General features: G+C 35.3%; 1 protein-coding gene across 8 annotated transcripts in view; it reads right to left on the bottom strand.

The window, feature by feature from the left end:
- PCDH15 (protocadherin related 15) overlaps positions 1-22,997 on the bottom strand; it is an 874,191-nt gene that overhangs the window by 296,508 nt on the left and 554,686 nt on the right. For 7 of the 8 annotated variants that reach the window (XM_040254669.1, XM_040254668.1, XM_040254664.1 and 4 more), the window contains 3 exons: positions 19,643-19,722; positions 9,161-9,254; positions 1,632-1,764 (listed from right to left, as the gene is read on the bottom strand). In XM_040254669.1, the coding sequence (XP_040110603.1) occupies positions 1,632-1,764; positions 9,161-9,254; positions 19,643-19,722 (307 nt within the window). The remainder of the gene's footprint in view (positions 1-1,631; positions 1,765-9,160; positions 9,255-19,642; positions 19,723-22,997) is intronic. The other variant, XM_040254667.1, reaches the window with a different exon arrangement.

The raw sequence follows: 22,997 nt of genomic DNA, 5'->3' as shown, positions 1-22,997 counted from the left end.
CCTTCTCTTCTCTGCATCACTTCCACTTCCTCCCTTCCCTACTAGTATTACTTTAAGGCCTCAGAAAGAAACTATTTATACCTGAAACTTTGTCTCTAGGTTTTTTTTTTTTTTTTCTTTTCCATGTAGAATCCACAGTAAAACTTTTCATACCAGAAGTATTGTGTGGGATTCTGGAATTGAATGGCTTGTTGGCCACGTGACATAAAGACCACCTGGCATGTGGTAACAAAAAAATTACAAGACTCTCTCTTGTGGTGAAGTAGAAAGGTGTAAGGGGATACATGCCTCTCATCAATTTCTCCAGGATTTGAGAAATATAGTGACATTCATAATGACAATGACTATTGAGTTGACGGTTCTTGCAAGTATTGTCAGTGCTCTCAGAAAAAAAAACTGATGAGCCCAAGCCTAAATAAGTTCTCCATGACAGTATTTAAAGACACTTTCCTTTTTTAAAGTTAGAGAGGAGATTGGACTGAAAAATGGGCCTTTTGTTTGACTGTAATAGTAGTTGAATTGTAGATATTTACTGTAAAGCACCAGCAAATCTCTTTTTTATAACTCCAGGGTCTGAGAGGAAAGAGGTGGGATCCTAAAACCTGAACTTGGGAAAGAAGGTGTATTCTTTGTACAGAGACCACATAGATGCCTTATCTGAGATCAACATTCCAAAATACATGTATGTTCCTTCAAAATTTTCCTTTATCTTATGGTTTCTAGACCACTATTTTCAAGACCAGGCATGCCCTAACTGATAAAAGCATTATCTCTGATTTAAGAAAAACAGGATTATTCATCAAAAATGTAACAAAAACTGGCTAATATTTCCAGTTAAAACTTAAGAGAACATGTCTAGGAATAAGTGTTGAGTACACTGGACAGGAATGGGTCTGAAATATAAGATACACTAAGTCACTAAGTCGTGTCTGACTCTTTTGCAACCCTATGGACTGTAGCCCGCCAGGCATCTCTGCCCATGAGATTTTCCAGACAAGAATACTTGAGTGGGTTGCCATTCCCTTCTCCAGATTATCTTCAAGGAGGAGGGATCAAACCTGAATCTCCTGCATTGGCAGGTGGAGTCTTTACCACTGAGCCACCAGGGAAACCCATAAGGTACACAAGAGATGCTAAAAATATGTTCACACAAGCAAATGACTTTACATTTAAACATTTGTGTTTTGGGTACACAATTCCAAATTTATACTTAATGGTACTACTAGTGCCTCCTGGGAAGCCTGTGATAATTACATACTTCTCTAAAAATTCTTGTAATTTCAGGAAATTAAAATATATATTAAATAAGAAAATAATACTCTCAAATAAATCAATGTTTAAATTACACCAACGGTCATAAAATATAAATCAACAAGCTTAAAAGCTTAAATGGAAATGCACACAATATGATTAATAAAAAAAATCTTGAAAGTTATCCAGCACAGTGATCAAAGAGGAATGCACTTTATTACCATCTTGCCTTATACCCAAGTGATTTTGCTGATTGCTTTCAAATAATTCTGATGTCCCTCATTTAACACATGGCATTAGTTGAATCTCTTTTCAAATTACAGTGTAAAAAGTTTACTAACTTATAAATAATACATTTAAGACACATATACATACTCCACTTACCCTTACTTGACCCACAAAGGCATTGGCTTCTTCTTCGACCACTGACAGATTTCTGGGCAGATAGGGATCAAAGACTGGTGCGTTGTCATTGACATCCATCACCACCACGTTTACTGTGGCAGTTGAGGTCTTAAAGGAAAAAAAAAAAGTGATTAAATGTGAGAGGAGTTATTTTTATTTTGATGTCAGTTAATTGGTTATCTGGGCATTTGTCTATCTGAAAAGCATTTCATTACCATTCTTATTCCTTAGCTTTCCAAAAAACAAGACAAGGAAAAAATGGAAGCTCACAATCTTCAAACATCTCACAAATAAATAAATAAATAAAAGTCAGATGGGGAAAACAAATGATGACATTAAAGGGCAAGCATCTTCTTGAAAATGTCAAGCATTTCCTGGAGGCTTACTTTCAGAAAGTGCTTTTACCTTTATCTTGTTCACATTTTATGGATGGTAAGCTTTTGTTTATATATACACGCACCTCTTTTTCTCTGAAATGTAACATTTCTGCAGTTTTTTACCATGTACATGTAGCACTGTTCAAAAATATAACTAGTACATTATAAGATAACATGGTATATCAAATGGGTATTTTCAGGTAAGAAAATACTGCCAGAAAATACTACATTAGTAATTTTCTATATACACATCTAAACCAAAAGTTTGAGTATCATACACTGCTAATTAAAAAAAGAAAAAAAAAAAAACCTTACGGTTATACAGCCTAAGGAAATGGTAAGTGGGCAACCTTACCAGTGGTATGTGCTCCCTGGTTAAAAGGTGAAATCCCTGGCCTGATGCAACCTGAGAATATAATTTGGGTCAATGACTTTTGCATAATCAAGGAACATCTTCATACGTGATGCAAATTGGAAACTGTTCTTTCTAATCAAAGCCTGAGCATAGTTTATGACCTGTACCCATCTCTGTCACATGGTGGGGAAGATCACAGAAGGCTGAGACCAAAATTAGAGAAAGCAAGGATGCTAGTCTGGAAAATGAAAAACCTATTATGCTATAATGTTAAATATTTAATAACATGCAAATAAAAAGTAGGAGGAAAAAGCAGGATGAAACTATCATGGGTGAATTATTTACATTTATTTTTATAAAATACAAAAATAATTATCCTCATCTGTTTAAGTGAGGTGGGGTGAAAGACTAGAGAGATGAACATAAAGAAATGACTTAAAGGAGTGAATCTGAAGAAATCTTGCAGTGGTCACGGGACTATGGATGTCAAAAAACCGGATTTCCTAACTACTAAGACCCAGATAATGACTGTGGTGTGATAACTCACCTAAAACCAGATATCTTGGAATGCCATATCAAGTGGGCCTTGGGAGGCATCCTTACAAACCAAGTTAGTGGAAATGATGGAATTCAAGCTGAGCAATGTCAAATCCTAAAAGATGATGCTGTTAAAGTGCTGCATTCAATATGCCAGCAAATTTGGAAAACTCAGCAGTGGCCACAAGCTAGAAAAAGTCAGTTTTCATTCAAATTTCAAAGAAAGACAATGCCAAAAAATGTGCAAACTACCTCACAATTGCACTCATTTCACACCCTAACAAAGAAATACCCAAAACTCTCCAAGCTAGACTTCAACAGTTTGTAAACTGAGAACTTCCAGATGTTCAACCTGGATTTAGAAAAGGCAGAGGAACCAGAGATCAAATTGCCAACATCTGTTGGATCATACAGAAATCAAGAGAAATCCAGAACATCTACTTCTGCTTCATTGACTACGCTAAAGCCTGTGACTGTGTGTATCACAACAAACTGTGGAAAATTCTTGAAGAGATGGGAATACAAGACCACCTCCCATGAAACCTATATGCAGGTCAAGAAGCAACAGTTAGAACTGTCATGGAACAATGGACTGGCTCAAAATTGGGAAAGGAGTATGTCAAGGCTGTATATTATTACCCTGCTTATTTAACTTATATGCATAGGACATCATGTGAAAAGCTGTACTGGATGAAGCATAAGCTGGAATCAAGATTTCTGGGAGAAATATCAACAAATTTAGATACGCAGATGATATCACTAATTGCAGAAAGTGAAGAGGAACCAAAGAGCCTCTTGATGAAGAGAGGAGAGTGAAAAAACTGGCTTAAAACTCAATATTCAAAAACGAAGATTATGGCATTCGGTCCCATTATTTCATGCCAAAGCGATGGAGAAAAAATGGAAACAGTGACAGACCTCATTTTGAGGAGCCCCAAAAGCACTGCAGGTGGTGACTGCAACCATGGAATTAAAAGATACTTGCTCCTTGGAAGTAAAGCTGTGACAAACCTAGACAGCATATTAAAAACCAGAGACATTGTTTAACTGACAAAGATCTGTCTAGTCAAAGCTATGTTTTCCAGTAGTCTTGTATGGATGTGAAATTTGGACTGTAAAGAAGGCTGAGTGTCAAAGGACTGGTGTTTTGAGCTCTGTTGTTGGAGAATACTCTTGAGAGTCCCTTGGAGTGCAAGGAGATCCAAGCAGTCAATTCTAAAGGAAATCAAATGAATATTCATTGGAAGGACATATGCTGAAGCTGAATACTTTGGCCACCTGATGTGAAGAGCCAATTCATTAGAAAGCACCCTGATGCTTGAAAAAATTGATAGCAGTAAGAGAAGGGGAAAATAGAGGATGAGATGGTTGGATGGCATCACTGACTCAATGGATATGAATTTGAGCAGGCTCTGGGAGATGGTGAAGAACAGGGAAGCCTGGTGTGCTACAATTTTAGGTCCAGAAAGAACTGGGCATGACTGAGTGACTGAGCAACAACAAAGGAGGAGAGGTCCTGGTAAATACCCCATCCTTCCTGTTGGGATAACTGAAGTTCTGTCCTCTATGAATAAACAATTAGCCTCGTGTCTCAGATGGTAAAGAATCCGCCTACATGCAGGAGACCCAGGTTCGATTCCTGGGTCTGGAAGATCCCCTTAAATGAATGGCAACCTACTCTAGTATTCTTGCCTAGAGAATTCCATGGACAGAGAAGCCTGGTGATGGGGTCACAAAGAGTCGGATATGACTGGTGAGTAATACTGCATAAGTTCTAGACCAGGCCTTACTCAGATCAAAATCCAATAGTCAAATTTTGGTTGGATTTATCTGATCTGTCCTCATTTTAAGAGATGTATAGTAAATCTTCTTTTGAACTATATAATTTTATTCTCTTTATAAATTTTCATATATTATGTCCAGCAGTCATTAAAAATTTATCATTCATAGGAAGGAATTCTTGGGTATTAATAATAGTTAACTTGTGTACTAGCTACATTGAAAGGTTTATTTTGTGAAAATTTATACAGTTATTCGGTATGCTTTTAATACATTTCTATATATAAAACTCCAATAAAAATTTTCCTTAAAGAAATGTCAGAGACAAGGATAGGGCTTAGGGGAATTAAGAAGGGACTGGGGGGATGAGAAACCAGCAAGCAAGGACATGGATGGAGGATTGACAGAGCATCATCTCATCCAGTGCCTGGGTAGAACAGGAACACCAATAATAAAAATATCTTTCAATAAGAAAAAAAATTAAATATCAAAGACAAGCAGAACAGTATTGTAGAGCCAAAAGCCAGGAAGCAAACTAAACACCCACCAACCGTTATATAATATATTGTGTTTTTTGCTAAAATTAAATGAAAAGTCATAGTAGGAATGTATAAACTACTATTATAAGTAGTCACATCAACAAATTTCATGAACATAAGATTGAGTATATGAGGTCAGACACAATACATACTACATGATTCCAAGTATATAGATTTCAAAGATTGGCACAAATTCTCCAATGTGACAGAAGTCAGGATAGGGATCATTTTTGTGAAGAAGATAGAGTAGGGATAGTATGACTGTAAGGCTGGGCTCCTGGGGTGTTAATTTCTGTTTCTCTCTCTGAATGGTGACTATACAAGTGTTTTCACTATGTTTAAATTCATTAAGTTGCACAATTATGATCTGTTCACTCTCCATGAAATAATTTAATTTAAAGGATGCATGCACACCAACTTACACTGGTGTGTATATATATATGGATATGTATAAATTCAGATGTTATATGATTAGGTGAAATACAAATTATTTTCTCCTTTTGACTTTTATCGATTTATTAATATATTCTCCAAATTTTCTCTGAGAGCTACATTGCTTTAAAAACAAAAAACATTTAGCAAATATTATACTTTGTTTAAAAGTTGTGCTACTGTTAAAGCGAGTAAAAATATGTGTCTTTATGGTAGCAGTAGCTCCTAATTTTCCTGAGTGAATGAGACATTAAAATGGACAATAGTTTGCTTATCTTCTAACTGCTTGCATAAAGTGCCAAACTCTCTGTATTTCCCTGTCAATCTACTGTACTGATGTCCATCTTATTCTTTAAACTTCTGATTAACACTATGGAGTGGTATGATTTTAGATTATACTGGGTCTTGAAAGGCTGTGGTCTGTACCTGAGTGATATAGATGAGAAATGATCACTAGGTGAGCTAAGATATTAAATAACAAGTCTACCATTTCTGTGCTGATTTGGGCTGCAGTTTATGGACCACATAGATCTATTTACCCATATCTTAGAGACTGTATATGAAATAAAAATAGCCATTTATCTGGCAGAAATGTAATCAACACATATAGAATAATTTCCAGCTTATGTATTTCTGGAAAGTGCTTTGAATATTACTTGAATCATCATTAAAAATACAAATTTCTGGGCTACCCATGAGAATAACTGACTCTATTCTGCAATATTCAAATTATATCTTTGCAATTTATCTTACATACATTGCTGTTGATTCTGACTTAAGAAAATTCCATTTACCAGGGTTCTGTGCTCATTAAGTATTTTTCTTAAGAACGATCATTATTAAAGTTAAAATATTAATTTTACTGTAAGTCTACAAAGGACATGCATTTAAATGCTTAAATAAGAAAAGTGCTCTCAAAAATAAGACTATTATATTTTGTAATTATTTTATTCTTCAACCACCCACTATATGTGCACATGTATAAGTCAGTCTCTAAAGTTATATAAATGATGAAGGTAACTGAAGAAGCTTTTGTTCAAAATTTAAACGTTTCTTTCTCTACTAATACAAACTTCTATAAATAAAACAAATTTGTTTAAAAAATCAGAATTTTAAAACATATTCATTTCATTCTTATAGAAAGAAAAATTGGGGGAATTAGAAAAGCTCAATGTCCTGGCCAAGGAGAATTGAAATTAACAAGCAAATAACTGAAAAAATAAAAAAATGTTCTAGAAAGAACTAAACCACTAAAGTTAGCCAGAACTTATTTTCAGTTTTTGATGTGGGCAAAGTTATAATTAGTAGACTGATATGATGACAGATAGCTTAATCAGTTCAGTTCAGTCACTCAGTCGTGTCCGACTCTTTGCGACTCCATGAATCACAGCATGCCAGGCCTCCCTGTCCATCACCAACTGCCTGAGTTCACTCAAACTCATATCCATAGAGTTGATGATACCATCCAGCCATCTCATCCTCTGTCGTCCCCTTCTCCTCCTGCCCTCAATCCCTCCCAGCATCAGAGTCTTTTCCAATGAGTCAACTCTTAGCATGGGGTGGCCAAAGTATTGGTGTTTCAGCTTTAGCATCAGTCCTTCCAAAGAAATCCCAGGGTTGATCTCCTTTAGCATGGACTGATTGGATCTCCTTGCAGTCCAAAGGACTCTCAAGAGTCTTCTCCAACACCACAGTTCAAAAGTGTCATTTCTTTTCCATCTTTATTCTTGTCTAGGAAATCTTCCCATTAAAGCCAGTGGTAGAAGGTCTTAGTGTTAATGGTATTATTTCCATTAATTTATGATTCATAAATGGTTGAGCTAAAACCTCCTTATTATGTTTACTTCACTTTAACTATACCCCTAATCTATGCTGAATAATTCCTCCCTTTCCATAGAATTTTCTCCCTCAGTCATTTCCCAGCCAATTTACCCACCAATCTTTCATCATTAAGTCAAGTTTTCAATCATTTTCTTCTAAGACTCTCACTGACTTCTTTATCTATGTCTTACACAAACACACTATATTAATTAAGGGGATTGAATATGTAAAAAATAATCTTAGACTTTATTTTTACTCACTTGTCTAATCTCTAAGTGCTTACACTTGGGTTTACTATTTACTAAAAGTATTTTGCATATTTTACATTTCACATAGAACTGTTTTCTAATGTTTGAAAAAATAGCTTATTATGGGCAGACTGTAATTACCAAATTTAAATAATTATCATTATCTATTTTTGTTATTTTTAATTAAGATGATAAAATTGCCTCGTATCAATTTGTATGTTCTGACCATGATAAACTTTCCACAGTGATTCTCTACAAATAAGTGTGAGGAGAGTATTATATGCTCCCTCACTCTATTTTTTGATCAAAGAATTTATGTCAAGTAAACTGGAAATATGCTGCTATTTGAGTTGGGTGAGTATTGCCTAGACATTTACACTGAATTTGAAATTATTTCCAGAGAACAGTGCTGAGCTGACCCATAAGTGAAAGTAAAAGTCAGTTGGATGTGTCTCTTTGCAACTCCATGGGCTGTACCCTGCCAGGCTCCTCTGTCCATGGAATTCTCCAGGCCAAAATACTGGAGTAGGTGACTGTTCCCTTCTCCAGGGGATCTTCCCAACCCAGGGATCGAACCCAGGTCTCCCACATTGCAGGTAGATTCTTCACCGTGTGAGCCACCAGGGAAGCCCATAAGCACTTGACTAAAGAAACAAACCAGTTTGTAACATCAAAATGGTGGAGAAAAATACTAAAAAATCATTGCCAAAAAATGTATTATCATATTACTTAAAAATCAGAATGGTGGTAGTTGTGGATAGGTGGATTGAATGCAACCAAATGATTTTAAAATACTCCTGCATAAGTAAATAATTTTTTTATTTTTAATATTGATTTTCAGATGCAAAGGAAATGAAATTTATCTTCTTTAGAATTATGGGCCCTTTTAAACCACTTCAGTCATCAAAGATTAGTCAATATTCTGCTGCTTACAAATAACCTGTGGAAACAGTGACCTTGGTTTCCTAAGTGCTTCACCATATTTATACACAAATTACCTTCCACACACTGTCCCCTGCCCTCAAAAAAGTGACACCAAGGAACTTGATTCCTACCTGGTAAAACTGCCAGACCTGCCAGGCTGAGCTGGCGATGGACGCAATGAAATACGTCTTACACTAAGTTAGACTTCATTTTCCTCATAAATTGGGTAAGAAAGCTAATCCCAGGTGTCTATTATTCTCTCAAGTCAAAAGTTTCAGCTCCATAACAAGTTCAGAGTATAGTTTCATCAATTAAAAGAGCTCATTCAAGAAGAAAAACACTTTGAGTAATTTTAAGTAGCTTTTCCAAGTGAAAAAAAGATTAATTCATGAATTAATGGTTGTAACAAATCATTTCAGAGGGTAGAACTATAAGATTTTCTCAATTTCTTTAGTACTGTTTTTAAAACCCTTTCCCCAAGAGAGTACTCACCCCATCTGGCCTGCCATCAGAAGCAGTGATAATCAGAATGTAGCGGTCAGTGCTTTCCCTGTCCAGGGCTTTCCCTAAGGTTAGAATCCCAGCACTAGTGACAGAGAAAACAAACAAACAGATGAGGCACAAAAAGATATTACATCACTGGGAGTCTTCCTACTATTGTGAACTACTCTTGATAGTTTCTTTTTTCCCCCTTCCACAAACATAGCTTGAGTATTTAAGATGTTTGTTTCTAGGATTCATGCTGAAAATTGAAAAAGGCATTTAAAGCTGTTGAGCTTCTTAGCAATAATGAAAAATTGCCAAACTAAATAAAGTAGCTGGGTTGATTCTATAGCCTCCAAGGACTGGGGGCAGGGTGAGGGGTGGTGGGGTGGTGGATATTGCCTAATTCATCCCAGGAAGAAAGATATATATCTTGTTTGTGATTATTTCCAAGGTAAAAGAATCCATTAATCTTTAGCAGTTCCAAAATCCTATGAGTAAAGAAGTGGTTTCTTTAGCAATATATCACCACTCCCATTCATTGTCACATATGTGACCACTATGGAAATGCAAACATCTACATTTCATCTTTGATAAAACTTAGAGATTAAAATTTCCTTTTCTTTTATTTTTTTACAAATTTCAATATGACTGAGGCTTATTGTAGAAAATTGGAAAATACACAGTGGAATTATCAAAGATTTCACAGATATTGTGGGTTATTTTTTAGTATTTCTTTTTTACTTTCTATTATAACCATATTTAAATACATTATAATTACTTGCAAAAGAGCACTTAAGCTTCATATTAACATTCTTTTCAAGATAATATAATTTTATGAGCACTCATCCTCTCATTGTATATTTTATAAAAACAAATGCTTTTTTTGATATACTAACAGTTTAACCACTTTGTTATTCTCTTGAGATTTAGACATTTCTTAAGCATTATGTGTAATGAAAGGTGATCAGCCTTTGTGAAAATTCTCATACTTAGAGTATTTTTAAATCAACCTTTTCACTGTTTAGAATATATACTTTGAAATATTTAAGATTTCATCCTCCCAAGTAATTAGTTTTATAACAGTTCATCACTTATAATGTTCTTTAAACAAATTTTACATTTATGTCTTAGATATTCCAGTCTAATATTGTGTATGACATTTTAATTAAGGCCTATTAAGCATCTACTTCGAGGAGAGGTTACATTGATTTAATAAAACATTAAAATATTCAAGTATAAAAGCATATTGTTTCTGATAGATAAAAAGCTTTCATTTTAATGCAAGTGGTTTTTTGTCCCCACAGTGGAATTTAAACAATTCACACCACATATGCTAGTTGAATACAGAGAGTCAATGCCAAGGAATCAAGATCAGAGTTGCAGTTATTCTATTTGTTTTACTGTTGTTATTGATATGGACTAAAAAAAAGTTTTAAACATATGGAATGACTATAAAAAATTGACTTTGCTTCAGGTGCATTTTAAAATGTTTTGTTAAATAACTGAAAACCAATTCCCAGAGTAGTTCATAAGAATCAGGTTTGGATCAACTTCCCACGCTGTAAATGGTTTGAATAATCTCATTCCAAAATGACATTCAAAGAGCAAAGTAAGACATTTATTACTTCTGAGACTTATTCACAAGTTAATTTAAGAAATAGAAAACCTGAAAACTTATCCACAGTACAATGAAAAGAAGAAAAATAATTGAGTTATTGTTTTCCATTTTCCTCCTCAGTTTAAAGTTCAAGACTATATCATTCCTTGTATATTAAATTAGAAAATCACTAGACATTTATATTTTATAAGAGTTTAGAGCCATATTATACCTAAATAGCCTATTTTTTATGGCCTCATTACAGGAAATAGTCCTTTGCTTAAGATAATATGTGCCTTGTGTTCCAGTGTAGTAGAGACAGGATACTTGTGAGTTGGAAAAACAGAGAAAGAATAGGTAATTGTCTTTTGGTATTTATAGCTGAAAGACTAACTTATGAGTCCACATAAGTATCCTTTCATGAAATTCCAGAAATAACTGGAAAGGAGGATTCTGCTATCTGCAGGATGGAAGCTATAGTGCACAATACATTAGGCTGCATTTAGGAATGCAGCAAATCCTATCAGTAATATACTAAAAATATGTAAGACTCCCACCTGGTAAAACATCAATAATAGTGCTAATTGAATTTTACACAATTGAAAATCTATTGCATAGGACAAAATCAGTAAAAATGGTGACCAAGACAGCTTGAAGAGATGATCTCTCTAAAGAAGTGTCAAAAAATGAAACATCTTTGATAGGATTCTGGAAAATAGTCAAACGTTGACAGCACCCAAATGGAGGTAGATTTAAGAAAAAGGGAAATTTAAAAATTGTTAATAAAGATTTGTTCTCTTTTCACCCGTCCTTGCCCCATCTCTTCCTGACTTAGAGTGGTCTTAAAATTGGTGATCAACATCCCCAGTGTGATCCTCTAGTCCTTGTGTCTGAGGCAGCAAAACGACCCTTATTCACAAAGTATTGGGTTTGTCTATTCCAACTGGTCTTAAAGGCTGCCTGAAGGAATAACATAGCTTAAGTCTTTGTTTTGCCTAAAAAACAGAATTCACTCAAGGCAAAAAAACAGTGGGTATTCCTGGAAAACAGTGTACGTCAGGGAGCAATCTGCATCACCTAAGGCAATAGATTGTGTTTGAGGCGTAAAGTAGAAAACTGAAAGCCTGGAAGGGAAAACTGAGTACAGACCTTCTTGGAAATTTAGGGCATGTAAAAATGCCTAAGTATAATGGTGAATAGAATTGAGAGTCCATAGATGAACCTATACGTCTGTGACCAACTGATTTTCAAAAGAATGCCAAGATCATTCAATAGTGAAAGAAAAATCTCTTCAACAGATGATTGCTGGGGCAACAGATCTACGTGCAAAAGAATGTATTAAAAAAAACCATACTAAAAAAACTCAAAATGAATCAACAATCTATATATAAGTACTGAAACCATAAAACTCTTAGACAAAAACATAGAGATAAATCATGATTTGGAGCTTGACAATGGAATCTTAAATACGATAACAAAAGCACGAACAGCAAAAGGAAAATATATATATTGGGCTTCCTTGAAGTTAATTTTTTGTGTATGAAACTACAATATCAATAAAGTGAAAAAATCCTACAAAATGGGAGAAAATATTTATAAATCATATATCTGATAAGAGTCAGTTCTCCAAACACATAAAGGACTTGGTACAACTCAAAAACAAAAGAAACAACAATTCAATTAAAAAATAAGTAAAGTATTTGAATAGATATTTCTCCAAAGAAGATACACAAATGGCAGATAAGCACATGAAAACATGCTAAACATCATTAGTCATCAGGGAAATAACAAAACAAAATTACAATGAAATACTATTTCATGCTCACTAGGATGGCTACAATTAACAAAACAGGTGGGAAAAATAACATGTTGATGAAAACATGGAGGCATCAAAACCCTTCTACATTGCTGGTGAGAATGTAAAAAGTTCAGTCACTATGGAAAACAGCTTGACAGTTCCTCAAAAAGTAAATAATTACAATATTATGACCCAGCAGTTACAATTCTGTGTATATATTCAAAAGAATGAAAAAAGGTGCTTAGTATTGCAAAGTACACACATACACACACACACACACACATATACAGTATCAACAATAGCCAAAACAGAAAAGCAGTCCAAATTTCCATCAATGTATGAATGGATAAACAAATTGCTGTGTATACATGTAACAGAATATTATGCACTGGTAAAAAGAAATGAAGTACAGAGCTACGGTTCAACATGGAAGAACTCTGAAATCTTTAGGCCTAGTGAAAAGAGTAAGACACAAAATGTCACCTATTGTGTCATTCTGTTTATAGGAAATATCCAAAATAAATAAATCCACAGAAGTTACACATAATTAGGTGATTGCCAGTGGCTGAGGAGAAGGGCAAGTAGGGAGTAACTGCTTAACGGGTTTGTGTTTCCTTTTGGGATGATGACCATGTTATGGAATTAGATAGAACTGATAGACGTAGAACATTGTGAGTCTACTAAATGCCACTGAATTTTTGACTTTAAAATAGTTAATTTTATAATATGTGAATTTATCCTTAATTATATTAACTATATTGCACAGAATTCCCTCACCAAACACTAAGGCTATAGTCCTAAAATGTACTGTGTTTGAGAAAACCAAGCTCTTTTAGACAATGAATTGGTTTGCCAAACCATAAAAATAGTGTTCAAATGTTGTTTATAACAATGTAGATTAAAAATTGTAGATGGTATCTACTGCTAAAGGGTTTCTATTACCAAACAAATCAACCCTCTATTTAAGTGTTCATTTTCTCCAAATGCATAATTTATTAGGAACTACTGCACCAGCATAATTATGCATTGAAAGAGATTATCTCACAGGTTTCATGCTTTGTGTTCTATTCTTCCTTTAATCTTTTTCAATACATTCTACTAGTTGTAATTAACGTTATTTACACTTACAAGTGTCTGTCTTTCACAGACTTATCATGCTGATACAGCCATCATTTTTTCAGGCCTTAAAATGATAGCGAGGTTATAGTGTACTTCAAAATGTGTGATTGTTTCTAGTTTGATCTGGCATTCCATGTTAAGCAGTAATTAGTGATTAACAAACACAGACCAGTAGAAAGAGTTAGATACTGGTAGTAGTTTAGGAAGAAGATGATGGAGACATGAACTAGTAGTGTGAAAAGGATGACTGAGTATGTATTTTGAGAGTAGAGCTGACAGAAAAAAAAAAATGCCTATCATCTTTTTTATATATTAATCTTCAGTATAGTTTAAACTACACATTATGAAAAACATAATCAAGCTTTAAATTTAGTGTCAAAATTAATTAGTTACAAAAAAAGAAATAAAAATGCCAGTGAAGATGTAAAATCTTCTAAGGAAATTCTAACAAGGGGCAGAAATAACTCTGGCTTCTTCTATTTAGCACTTAGTGTGCATCACATCACATGCCTTGTTCTACAATGATGATAATCAATAAGAATTCCTCAGTCTCCTGCAATAAATAACTTATATATTGGTCATAATAGTTACAGAGGAAGTTTCTTTACATCTTGCTTAAATGTGTAAGCAATGTTTAATGAATGTTTGCTGAATAAATATTTGATGAATAATATACAACTATTAGAACAGACATAAAGTTATTAATGCATTATGCTACAGAACCATAAAGATCTAATCATTTAATACATGGTGCTAAATGATCTGCATAATGGATGATTGTTCTCTTTAAGGAACAAGCATGTTTCTGTAAAGAAGATTTTCCCTGGCCAAATGACTAATCCACTAATCTAATTAAAATGCATAACAATTCAACACTTAGTCAATGCATACTAGCATTGAAATGTTTATTCATTACTACTATGAGGTGTCTAATTATTGGTCACGGGAAAAAGTTGAGCACAATGGAGAGTAGAAAATTTATGGTCCCTACATCAGGTGTTTGATAAACAAACAAGGAATAAAAGGCATAATATTTGACATTGCACATAAATTTGTTTTTGGAGGATGACTCATATTTTATTTTCTTTGAAAAAGATGAGAAAGACAAAGGAATTTTACAGAAAAAAAAGTACACAAAGGCATGAAATCATAAGACAGATTTCAGAAGACCAAATATGTCACTGTGTCTATGCACTCATCTCACATGCTAGTAAAGCAATGCTCAAAATTCTCCAAGCCAGGTTTCAGTGATACGTGAACCATGAACTTCCAGATGTTCAAGCTGGTTTTAGAAAAGGCAGAAGAACCAGAGATCGAATTGCCAACATCCGCTGGATCGTTGAAAAAATAAGTCAGTTCCAGAAAAAATTCTATTCTGCTTTCTTGACTATGCCAAAGTCTTTGACTCTGTGGATCACAATAAACCATGGAAAATTCTGAAAAAGATGGGAATACCAGACTACCTGATCTGCCTCTTGAGAAAGCTGTATTCAGGTCAAGAAGCAACAGTTAGAACTGGACATGGAACAACAGACTGGTTTCAAATAGGAAAAGGAGTATGTCAAGGCTGTATATTGTCACCCTGCTTATTTAACTTCTATGCAGAGTACATCATGAGAAACACAGGGCTAGAGAAAGTGCAAGCTGGAATCAAGATTCCCGGGAGAAATATCAATAACTTCAGATATGCAGATGACACCATACTTATGGCAGAAAGTGTAGAAGAACTAAAGAGCCTCTTGACGAAAGTGAAAGAGGAGAGTGAAAAAGTTGGCCTAAATTTCAACATTCAGAAAACAAAGATCATGGCATCAGGTCCCATCACTTCTTGGGAAATAGATGGGGAAACAGTGGAAACAGTGGCTGACTTTATTTTGGGGGCTCCAAAATCACTGCATATGGTTATTGCAGCCATGAAATTATAAGACGCTTACTCCTTGGAAGAAAAGTTATGACCAATCTAGACAGCATATTCAAAAGCAGAGACATTACTTTGCTGACTAAGGTCCATCTAGTCAAGGCTATGGTTTTTCCAGTGGTCATGTATGGATGTGAGAGTTGGACAGTGAAGAAAGCTGAGTGCCAAAGAATTGATGCTTTTGAATTGTGGTGTTGGAGAAGACTCTTGAGAGTCCCTTGGACTGCAAGAAGATCCAACCAGTCCATCCTAAAGGAGATCAGTCCTGGGTATTCATTGGAAGGACTGATGCTGAAGCTGAAACTCCAATACTTTGGCTACCTGATGTGAAGAGCTGACTCATTTGAAAAGACCTTGATGCTGGGAAAGATTGAGAGTGGGAGGAAGAGGGGACGATAGAGGATGAGATAGTTGCATGGCGTCACTGACTCAATGGACATGAGTTTGAGTAAACTCCGGGAGTTGCTGATGGACAGAGAGGCCTAGAATGCTGCAGTTCATGGGGTCACAAAGAATTGGACATAACTGAGCAACTGAACTGAACTGAACTGAACATTTTTAAAAAATTATAAAAATGTTTTGGTATATTTTTATTTCAGTGGAGAAAAGGTAAATTAATCATATCATAATGATGATTATTGCTAACAATGGCATTATGTGAAGTGAAGTCACTCAGTCTTGTCCGACTCTTTGCGACCCCATGGACTGTAGCCTACCAGGCTCCTCCGTCCATGGGATTTTGCAGGCAAGAGTACTGGAGTGGGTTGCCATTTCCTTCTCCAGAGTATCTTCCCGACCCAGGGATCGAACCCAGGTCTCCCACACTGTAAGCAAGACGCTTTACCGTCTGAGCCACCAGGGAAGTCAACAATGGCATTATAGAATAAAATAATATAATGTTTAATATAAACAATAAGCATGTACTTTTTTTTTTTTTGTCTTAAGAAGGAAAATGTAACCAAGATCACTACTTAGATAAATTGAAGCATCTAATAAGAGAGGACATAAATTGTTTTCTATTATTTTTGGAAAGAGCACCCGAATGACTCAAATCCTTAAAATTTACACAGAAGTGGTGATGCAAATTTGCACAAGCATCCCAGAGATATTGAAGGAAGCAGGAATTAAAGTATCAATTTTCTTCCATTTCAAATGTGTTGAAATATATTGCTAAGGGTCTAGACCAGCCTATACATATCAATGGGAATAAGAGCAATGTGTTGGCTGAAATAAAATCACCATAAGATAAAAGGAAATGTGCTCAGTGTACAGACCCTGAATCAAGAATGATCACTGAAAGAGACCATGCAAATATCACAGAGACCTGACCTATTCTATCTGTCTGGAAGCAGTTTGCATTCAAGGATATTTCTGTCTGATTAGCTCAATTCAGACAAAGAGGACGCTGCATTCATATCTTTTACACCTTAAAGAACCTCTGATTCCCATTTAGGTTTTTGTCTGTTTGGCTTCAAAATCATAAATGAGAAAGTAGAAGAGAACCACTTGCTAGGGTAGCAGCATGAGTGATAAAACTGGTAGCTCATTAGATTTTACATCCAGCAGTTGTAAAATCCTTCATCATCAAGAGAAAAACAGATAAACACAGGAATGGAAATCCTTAACAGAGAATAGTGGTGAAAGTTTCATTATTTTCTTATTTTTATCTCCTTTATTAACATATAATTCACATATCATTGAATTTACCCATTTGAAGTGTAAATTCAATAAATTTAGTAGGTTAAGTATCACCAGAATCAATTTTAGAATATTTTGACCACTGTAGCCATTAGTATCCACTCCCTATTCTCTGCCATCTCCCAGCCTCAGGAAACATGTAGTCTACTTTTTGTCTCTATAGATTTGCCTATTTTGGACATTTAATACAAATGGAATCATACAAAATGTGCTCTTTTGCGGTTTCTTTCATTTAGTATCTTATTTTCAAGGTTCATGCATGTTTCAGTACTTAATTCTCTTTACTGATGAATAATATTCCACCACATGAATACACATTTTGTTAATTTATTTCATCTATAGACAAACATTTGGGTTGTTTTCCACATTTTGCCATTTTAAATAATTCTGTTATAAACATTTTTTTGTACAACTTTTTAAGTGGACATGTGTTTTTATTTGTCTTGAATAGACACAAGTGGAATTGCTGAGTTATATGGTAACTCTGTGTTTAACTTTTAGAGAAAATGAGAAATAGTTTTACAGAATTTTGATATTTTTACATCCTCACCCCTATACGCTATTTCCTTTGTTTTTCATTATCGCCATTCTGAGTGGATGTGAAGTGGTGTTTCATGATTCTAATTTGCCTTTCCCTAGTGACTGGTGATTATGAGCATATTTCATGTGCTTATTGACCACATACATATCTTTGGAGAAATGTCTATTTAAATTCTTGTTCATTTTTATTTAGATTATTAATCTGTTTATTTTCAAGATATAGTTCTTTACATATTCCATATATGTCCCTTGTCATATACAGTATCTAAAATATTTTCTTTCATTCTGAGAGGCTGTCTTTCAAATTCATGATCATGCCATTTGAATTATTTTTTTCAAATTTTGATGAAGTGCAACTTATTGTTCTTCTCATTAATCACTTTTGCTTTCTGTATCATATCTAAGAAAGCATTGCCTAAATTATAATTTACATATGTATTTTCTTTTATATTACATAGTTTAACCTTTTATATTTAGGTCTATGATTCACTTTTAGTTAATTTCTACAAATAGTGTGAGGTAAAGGTCCAACTTCATTCCTTTGTGTGCTGTCCCAGCTTTATTTATTAAAAAGATTATTCTTTTCTAATTGGATTGTCTTGGCCCTTTCTTTTGGAAGTCAATGGACTATAAATATTAGGGATTATTTTTGGACTCTTAAGTATATCCTTGTTATCCAGACATATTCTTGTGCCAGTACCATGCAGTCTCAATTACTGTTAAAATGTCTTTTTTTTTTTTACAAAGTTTTCTTTCTTTAAGGATGATTGCAAATCATAACTAATTTATGATTTGTATGTACTTATCAGGGAAAATTCAAAGTATCTGTCTTTCCATTTTCTAAATGGTAGCTTATTCACCTGGGAAGTCTAAAACTCTGGGAAATACTGTTTCCAGGCATACAAACTCATGGCTGTACCATCCTTGTCAATGTAAAATTTCAGGTGTTTCTTAAAAAAGATCAAGTGACCATCATCAGTTCTCTTGATACACCATTGTGCACCACGTGCTCCTGAGACTGAAGCAGAGTTTGACTAAGTTGCCAAAATTTTCACTTTATACTCATCAGCTACATTTAGATTTCCATCCTTTCTGGGAGTAAAACCACTCAGGACCACAGAGAAAACATCAGAGAGATAACAAGAACATCTCTTTGATAAGCAGCCACATGTGACAGCAGAACGGCCACTTTGCTATTGCAGAAGAGAAACAAAGCAAACTTCAATGCCTTCTTTAATGCCTGCTGTCAGTTTTCTCAATGGTTATGACTGAAATTACCTCTGATATGTTCACAGAGGTGGGTAGAATGACATGAACACAGACATAAAAGAGGCTTAGAATGGACACGAAATATTTTTATCTTAGCTTTTCTAGAATATACCTGTTACTCAAAAATTGAAGGATAGACTTTGGTGACACCTTAAATGCATTTGAATTATACTTTGTCTTATAAAATTCCCTTTGAATGAACAATTTAGTGCCAAGTTACTTTTTGTAGAAATACTTTTGTTATGAATAGCTGACAACTTTAAAGGAATCTAATTAATCCCAGGTTATAACTGCAAATGAAATGTTTCCACCTCAGTGGATTTTACCTAGTAAAAATATTTAAAATAAATAGTCTCCTGGGTATGATTTTTGATTTCAGAATTATCCACCCCTCACCCCTAACTCTCACTAATATATGTAGGAAAAAAAAGTAAAATAAAACTACAAACAGCTGAAAGTCTTTGATTAAAAGTCTGTTCTCTTGCTACCAGTATATTGTTTAACACTTTAAAAATTAAAAAAATGAATATTTAGAAATTATTAACTTACGTTTCTGAAAGATTGAAAACTCGCTGTGGATCTCCATTCTCAATGGCATATGTTATTGGGTCTCCCTCTCGATCAGTTGCCTTCAGAGAGAAAACATAAATTTAATTATCAAGTAACTGATATGGCTTCTATTCAGTACAGTATAATATAGATACTAGAAACTTGAAACTAATAGCACAAAAGATCCATGATACCTTATAGAATAAAGATTAAAATATGTGCTAATGATTACATGTAAATACCAGATCCCAGCATTTCTACCATTCTTTTTCATCTGAAACCTGCAACAGTGAATAAGAATAATACCCCCTGAATATATATATAATCTATCAGGTGGGGAAATATAGTAATGATTTCCACACAGTATATTTTATTTTATATGAATAATTCAAACAAATATGTTAGATTCTACATAAATGTTTGCATTGTCAAAACAATTTAATACACTTTCATTTTTCTCTTTTTCTGCTCAAAATATATTGTCTATAAAACTTTATGGTTAAGATTTCTGAAACTGGAGTCAGAGAGCCTGAAATTAAAAACTGGGCTCCAGTTGCTAATTGTGTGATCATTTCTCAATTTCTTCATTTGTAAAATGAAAACTATAATAATACAAAAGTTAATAGATGTTGAGAGGGTTAAGTGAAATAATCTGTGTTAAAACACATAGACTAACGTCTGGCACATTGTTTCAGTAAATATTAACCTTTTTTCCCTTCTTAAGTCATAGAAAACAAAATCTACAGCTTCTGCCTTTGAGTTCTTAGTTTCTCTTACCCAAAATAAAGATATATATTCTATATTGTGGCACTGAAATCTGGGATTTTGCCACCTAAAATATCCAATAATTTCCTTTTCAATGATCCATTACATCCCCTTATGGAAGAGGGGTGAATAAAGAAATTGGGATGCTATAAGAGGAATATCATAGGAATCTGCCTAAGTATGATCTCAAGAGGAGGGGAACTACTATTTATTTATGTTAGTTGGTTGGCAGATTCCAACCTCTCTGACAGGTAGGCACTGCTCTAGAGTTTGTAGGACCTAGAAAGTGGGGTTGTATGGGGTCCTTTCAAAGACCGGACACCAACTATCCCAGCCATGAGAGGTTGAGTATGAAATCCCCTTTCTGGACCAACAGGGAGCGCTGTTTCTACAGGTAGATCAGATGGCTTGGACATGGATTTCAGGGTCCTGGTCATAGGACAGACCGATCAGCTATCACAACAGATGGATGGCCAGAAACCTCTGAGACCACCAAATTCCAGACTCCAAGGGCAACTGAATAATAATCTGTGAATGTGTGTGTGTGTCAGTAGCTCAGTTGTGTTGAACTCTTTGTGACTCCATAGACTGTAGCCTGCCAGGCTCCTCTGTTCATTGGATTTTCCAGGCAAGAATATTGGAATGGGTTGTCATTTCCTCCTCCAGAGGATCTTCCTGACCCAGGGATAGAACCATTTCTCTAGTATTTAGTGAATGCAGGGCTTTGTGGATGAAGCTTTGTAGAAAGAAAGAAAGTGAAGCTGCTCAGTCATGTCTGACTCTTTGTGACCCCATGGCTCCTCCATAGAGCCCCATGGCTTGTCCATGGGATTTTCCAGGCAAGAGTACTGGAGTGGGCTGCCATTTCCTTCTCCAGGGGATCTTTCTAACCCAGGGATCAAGCCCAGGTCTCCCACAATGCAGACAGCCACCATCTGTGGCTCAGATGGTAGCTCAGAGCTTTGTAGAATTAGTTAAAAATGTCACCTTGGTAAAACACTTCCTTTGCATGACTTTCATAACGCCATATTCTCCTGCTTTTATTTCTACCTTACCAGTTACTACCTATTTTCTTTCACTGGTTTTTCCTCATCTATAAGACATAATTACATTGGATGCTCCACAGGTTTGTTCTTGGACCTCACTTATATTGTCACTTCATCCAACTGTTGAGCTTTAAAACTATCTCTATGAGGAAGACTCTCATATCTCTAAACCAGCCCTGTCTTCTGAATTTTAGACCTATTTCCAGTTGCCTGTTTGGATCCCAATAGATCAACTACCAGCTAAGTTCAGTTCAGTTGCTCAGTCGTGTCTGACTCTTTGCAACCCCATGGACTGCAGCATACCAGGCCTCCCTGTCCATAGCCAACTCCCAGAGTTTACTCTACCTCATGTCCGTTGAGTCAATGATGCCATCCAACCATCTCATCCTCTACCATCCCCTCCTCCTCCTGCCTTCAATCTCTCCCAGCACCAGGGTCTTTTCAAATGAATCAGTTCTTCGCATCAGGTAGCCAAAGTATTTGAGTTTCAGCTTCAGCATCAGTCCTTCCAATGAATATTCAGGACTGATTTCCTTTAGCATCGACTGGTTGGATCTCCTTGCAGTCCAAGGGACTCTCAAGAGTCTTCTCCAACATCACAGTTCAAAGGCATCAATTATTCAGTGCTCACCTTTTTTAGAATCCAACTCTCACATCCATATATGACTACTGGAAAAACCATAGGTTTGACTAGATAGACCTTTGTTGGCAATGGTAATGTCTCTGTTTTTTAATATGCTGTCTAGGTTGGTCATAACTTTTCTTCCAAGGAGCAAGCATCTTTTAATTTCAGGCTGTAGTCACTATCTGCAGTGATTTTGGAGTTCCCCAAAATAAAGTCTGTCACTATTTCCACTGTTTTTCCATTTATTTGCCATGAGGTGGTGGGACCAGATGCCATAATCTTTCTTTTCTGAATGTTAAGCTTTAAGTCAACTTTTTACGCTCCTCTTTCACTTTCATCAAGAGGCTCTTTAGTTTTTCTTTGCTTTCTTCCATAAGGGTGGTGTCATCTGCATATCTGAGGTTATTGATACTTCTCCCAGCAATCTTGATTCCATCCTGTGCTTCATCTAGTCCAGCGTTTCTCATGATGTACTCTGCATATAAGTTAAATAAGCAGGGTGACAATATACAGCCTTGACGTACTCCTTTTCCTATTTGGAACCAGGCTGTTTTTCCATGTCCAGTTCTAACTGTTCCTTCCTGACCTGCATACAGATTTCTCAAGAGGCAGGTCAGGTGGTCTGGTATTCCCATCTCTTGAAGAATTTTCCTGTTTGTTGTGATCCACACAGTCAAAGAGTTTAGCATAGTCAATAAAGCAGAAGTAGACAGTAGGCGCTGAAGTGGCACTGGAAGGACTGTGAAGCGATAACCCATGTCCAGGGGCAAAGGAGAAGCCCCAGCAAGATGGTATGAGGGGCAAAATCACATTTAGAATCAAACCCGACACCCGCCAGAGACATTCACACATACCTTGTGCACACTGGCACCCACAGACCCCACAGAAACTGAGACAGAACTATGTTTGAGTATCTCCT

Source organism: Oryx dammah, unplaced genomic scaffold, assembly GCF_014754425.2.
Source record: "Oryx dammah isolate SB20612 unplaced genomic scaffold, SCBI_Odam_1.1 HiC_scaffold_14, whole genome shotgun sequence".
NCBI lineage: Eukaryota > Metazoa > Chordata > Mammalia > Artiodactyla > Bovidae > Oryx > Oryx dammah.
This window is presented reverse-complemented; position numbering and strand designations above follow the sequence as displayed.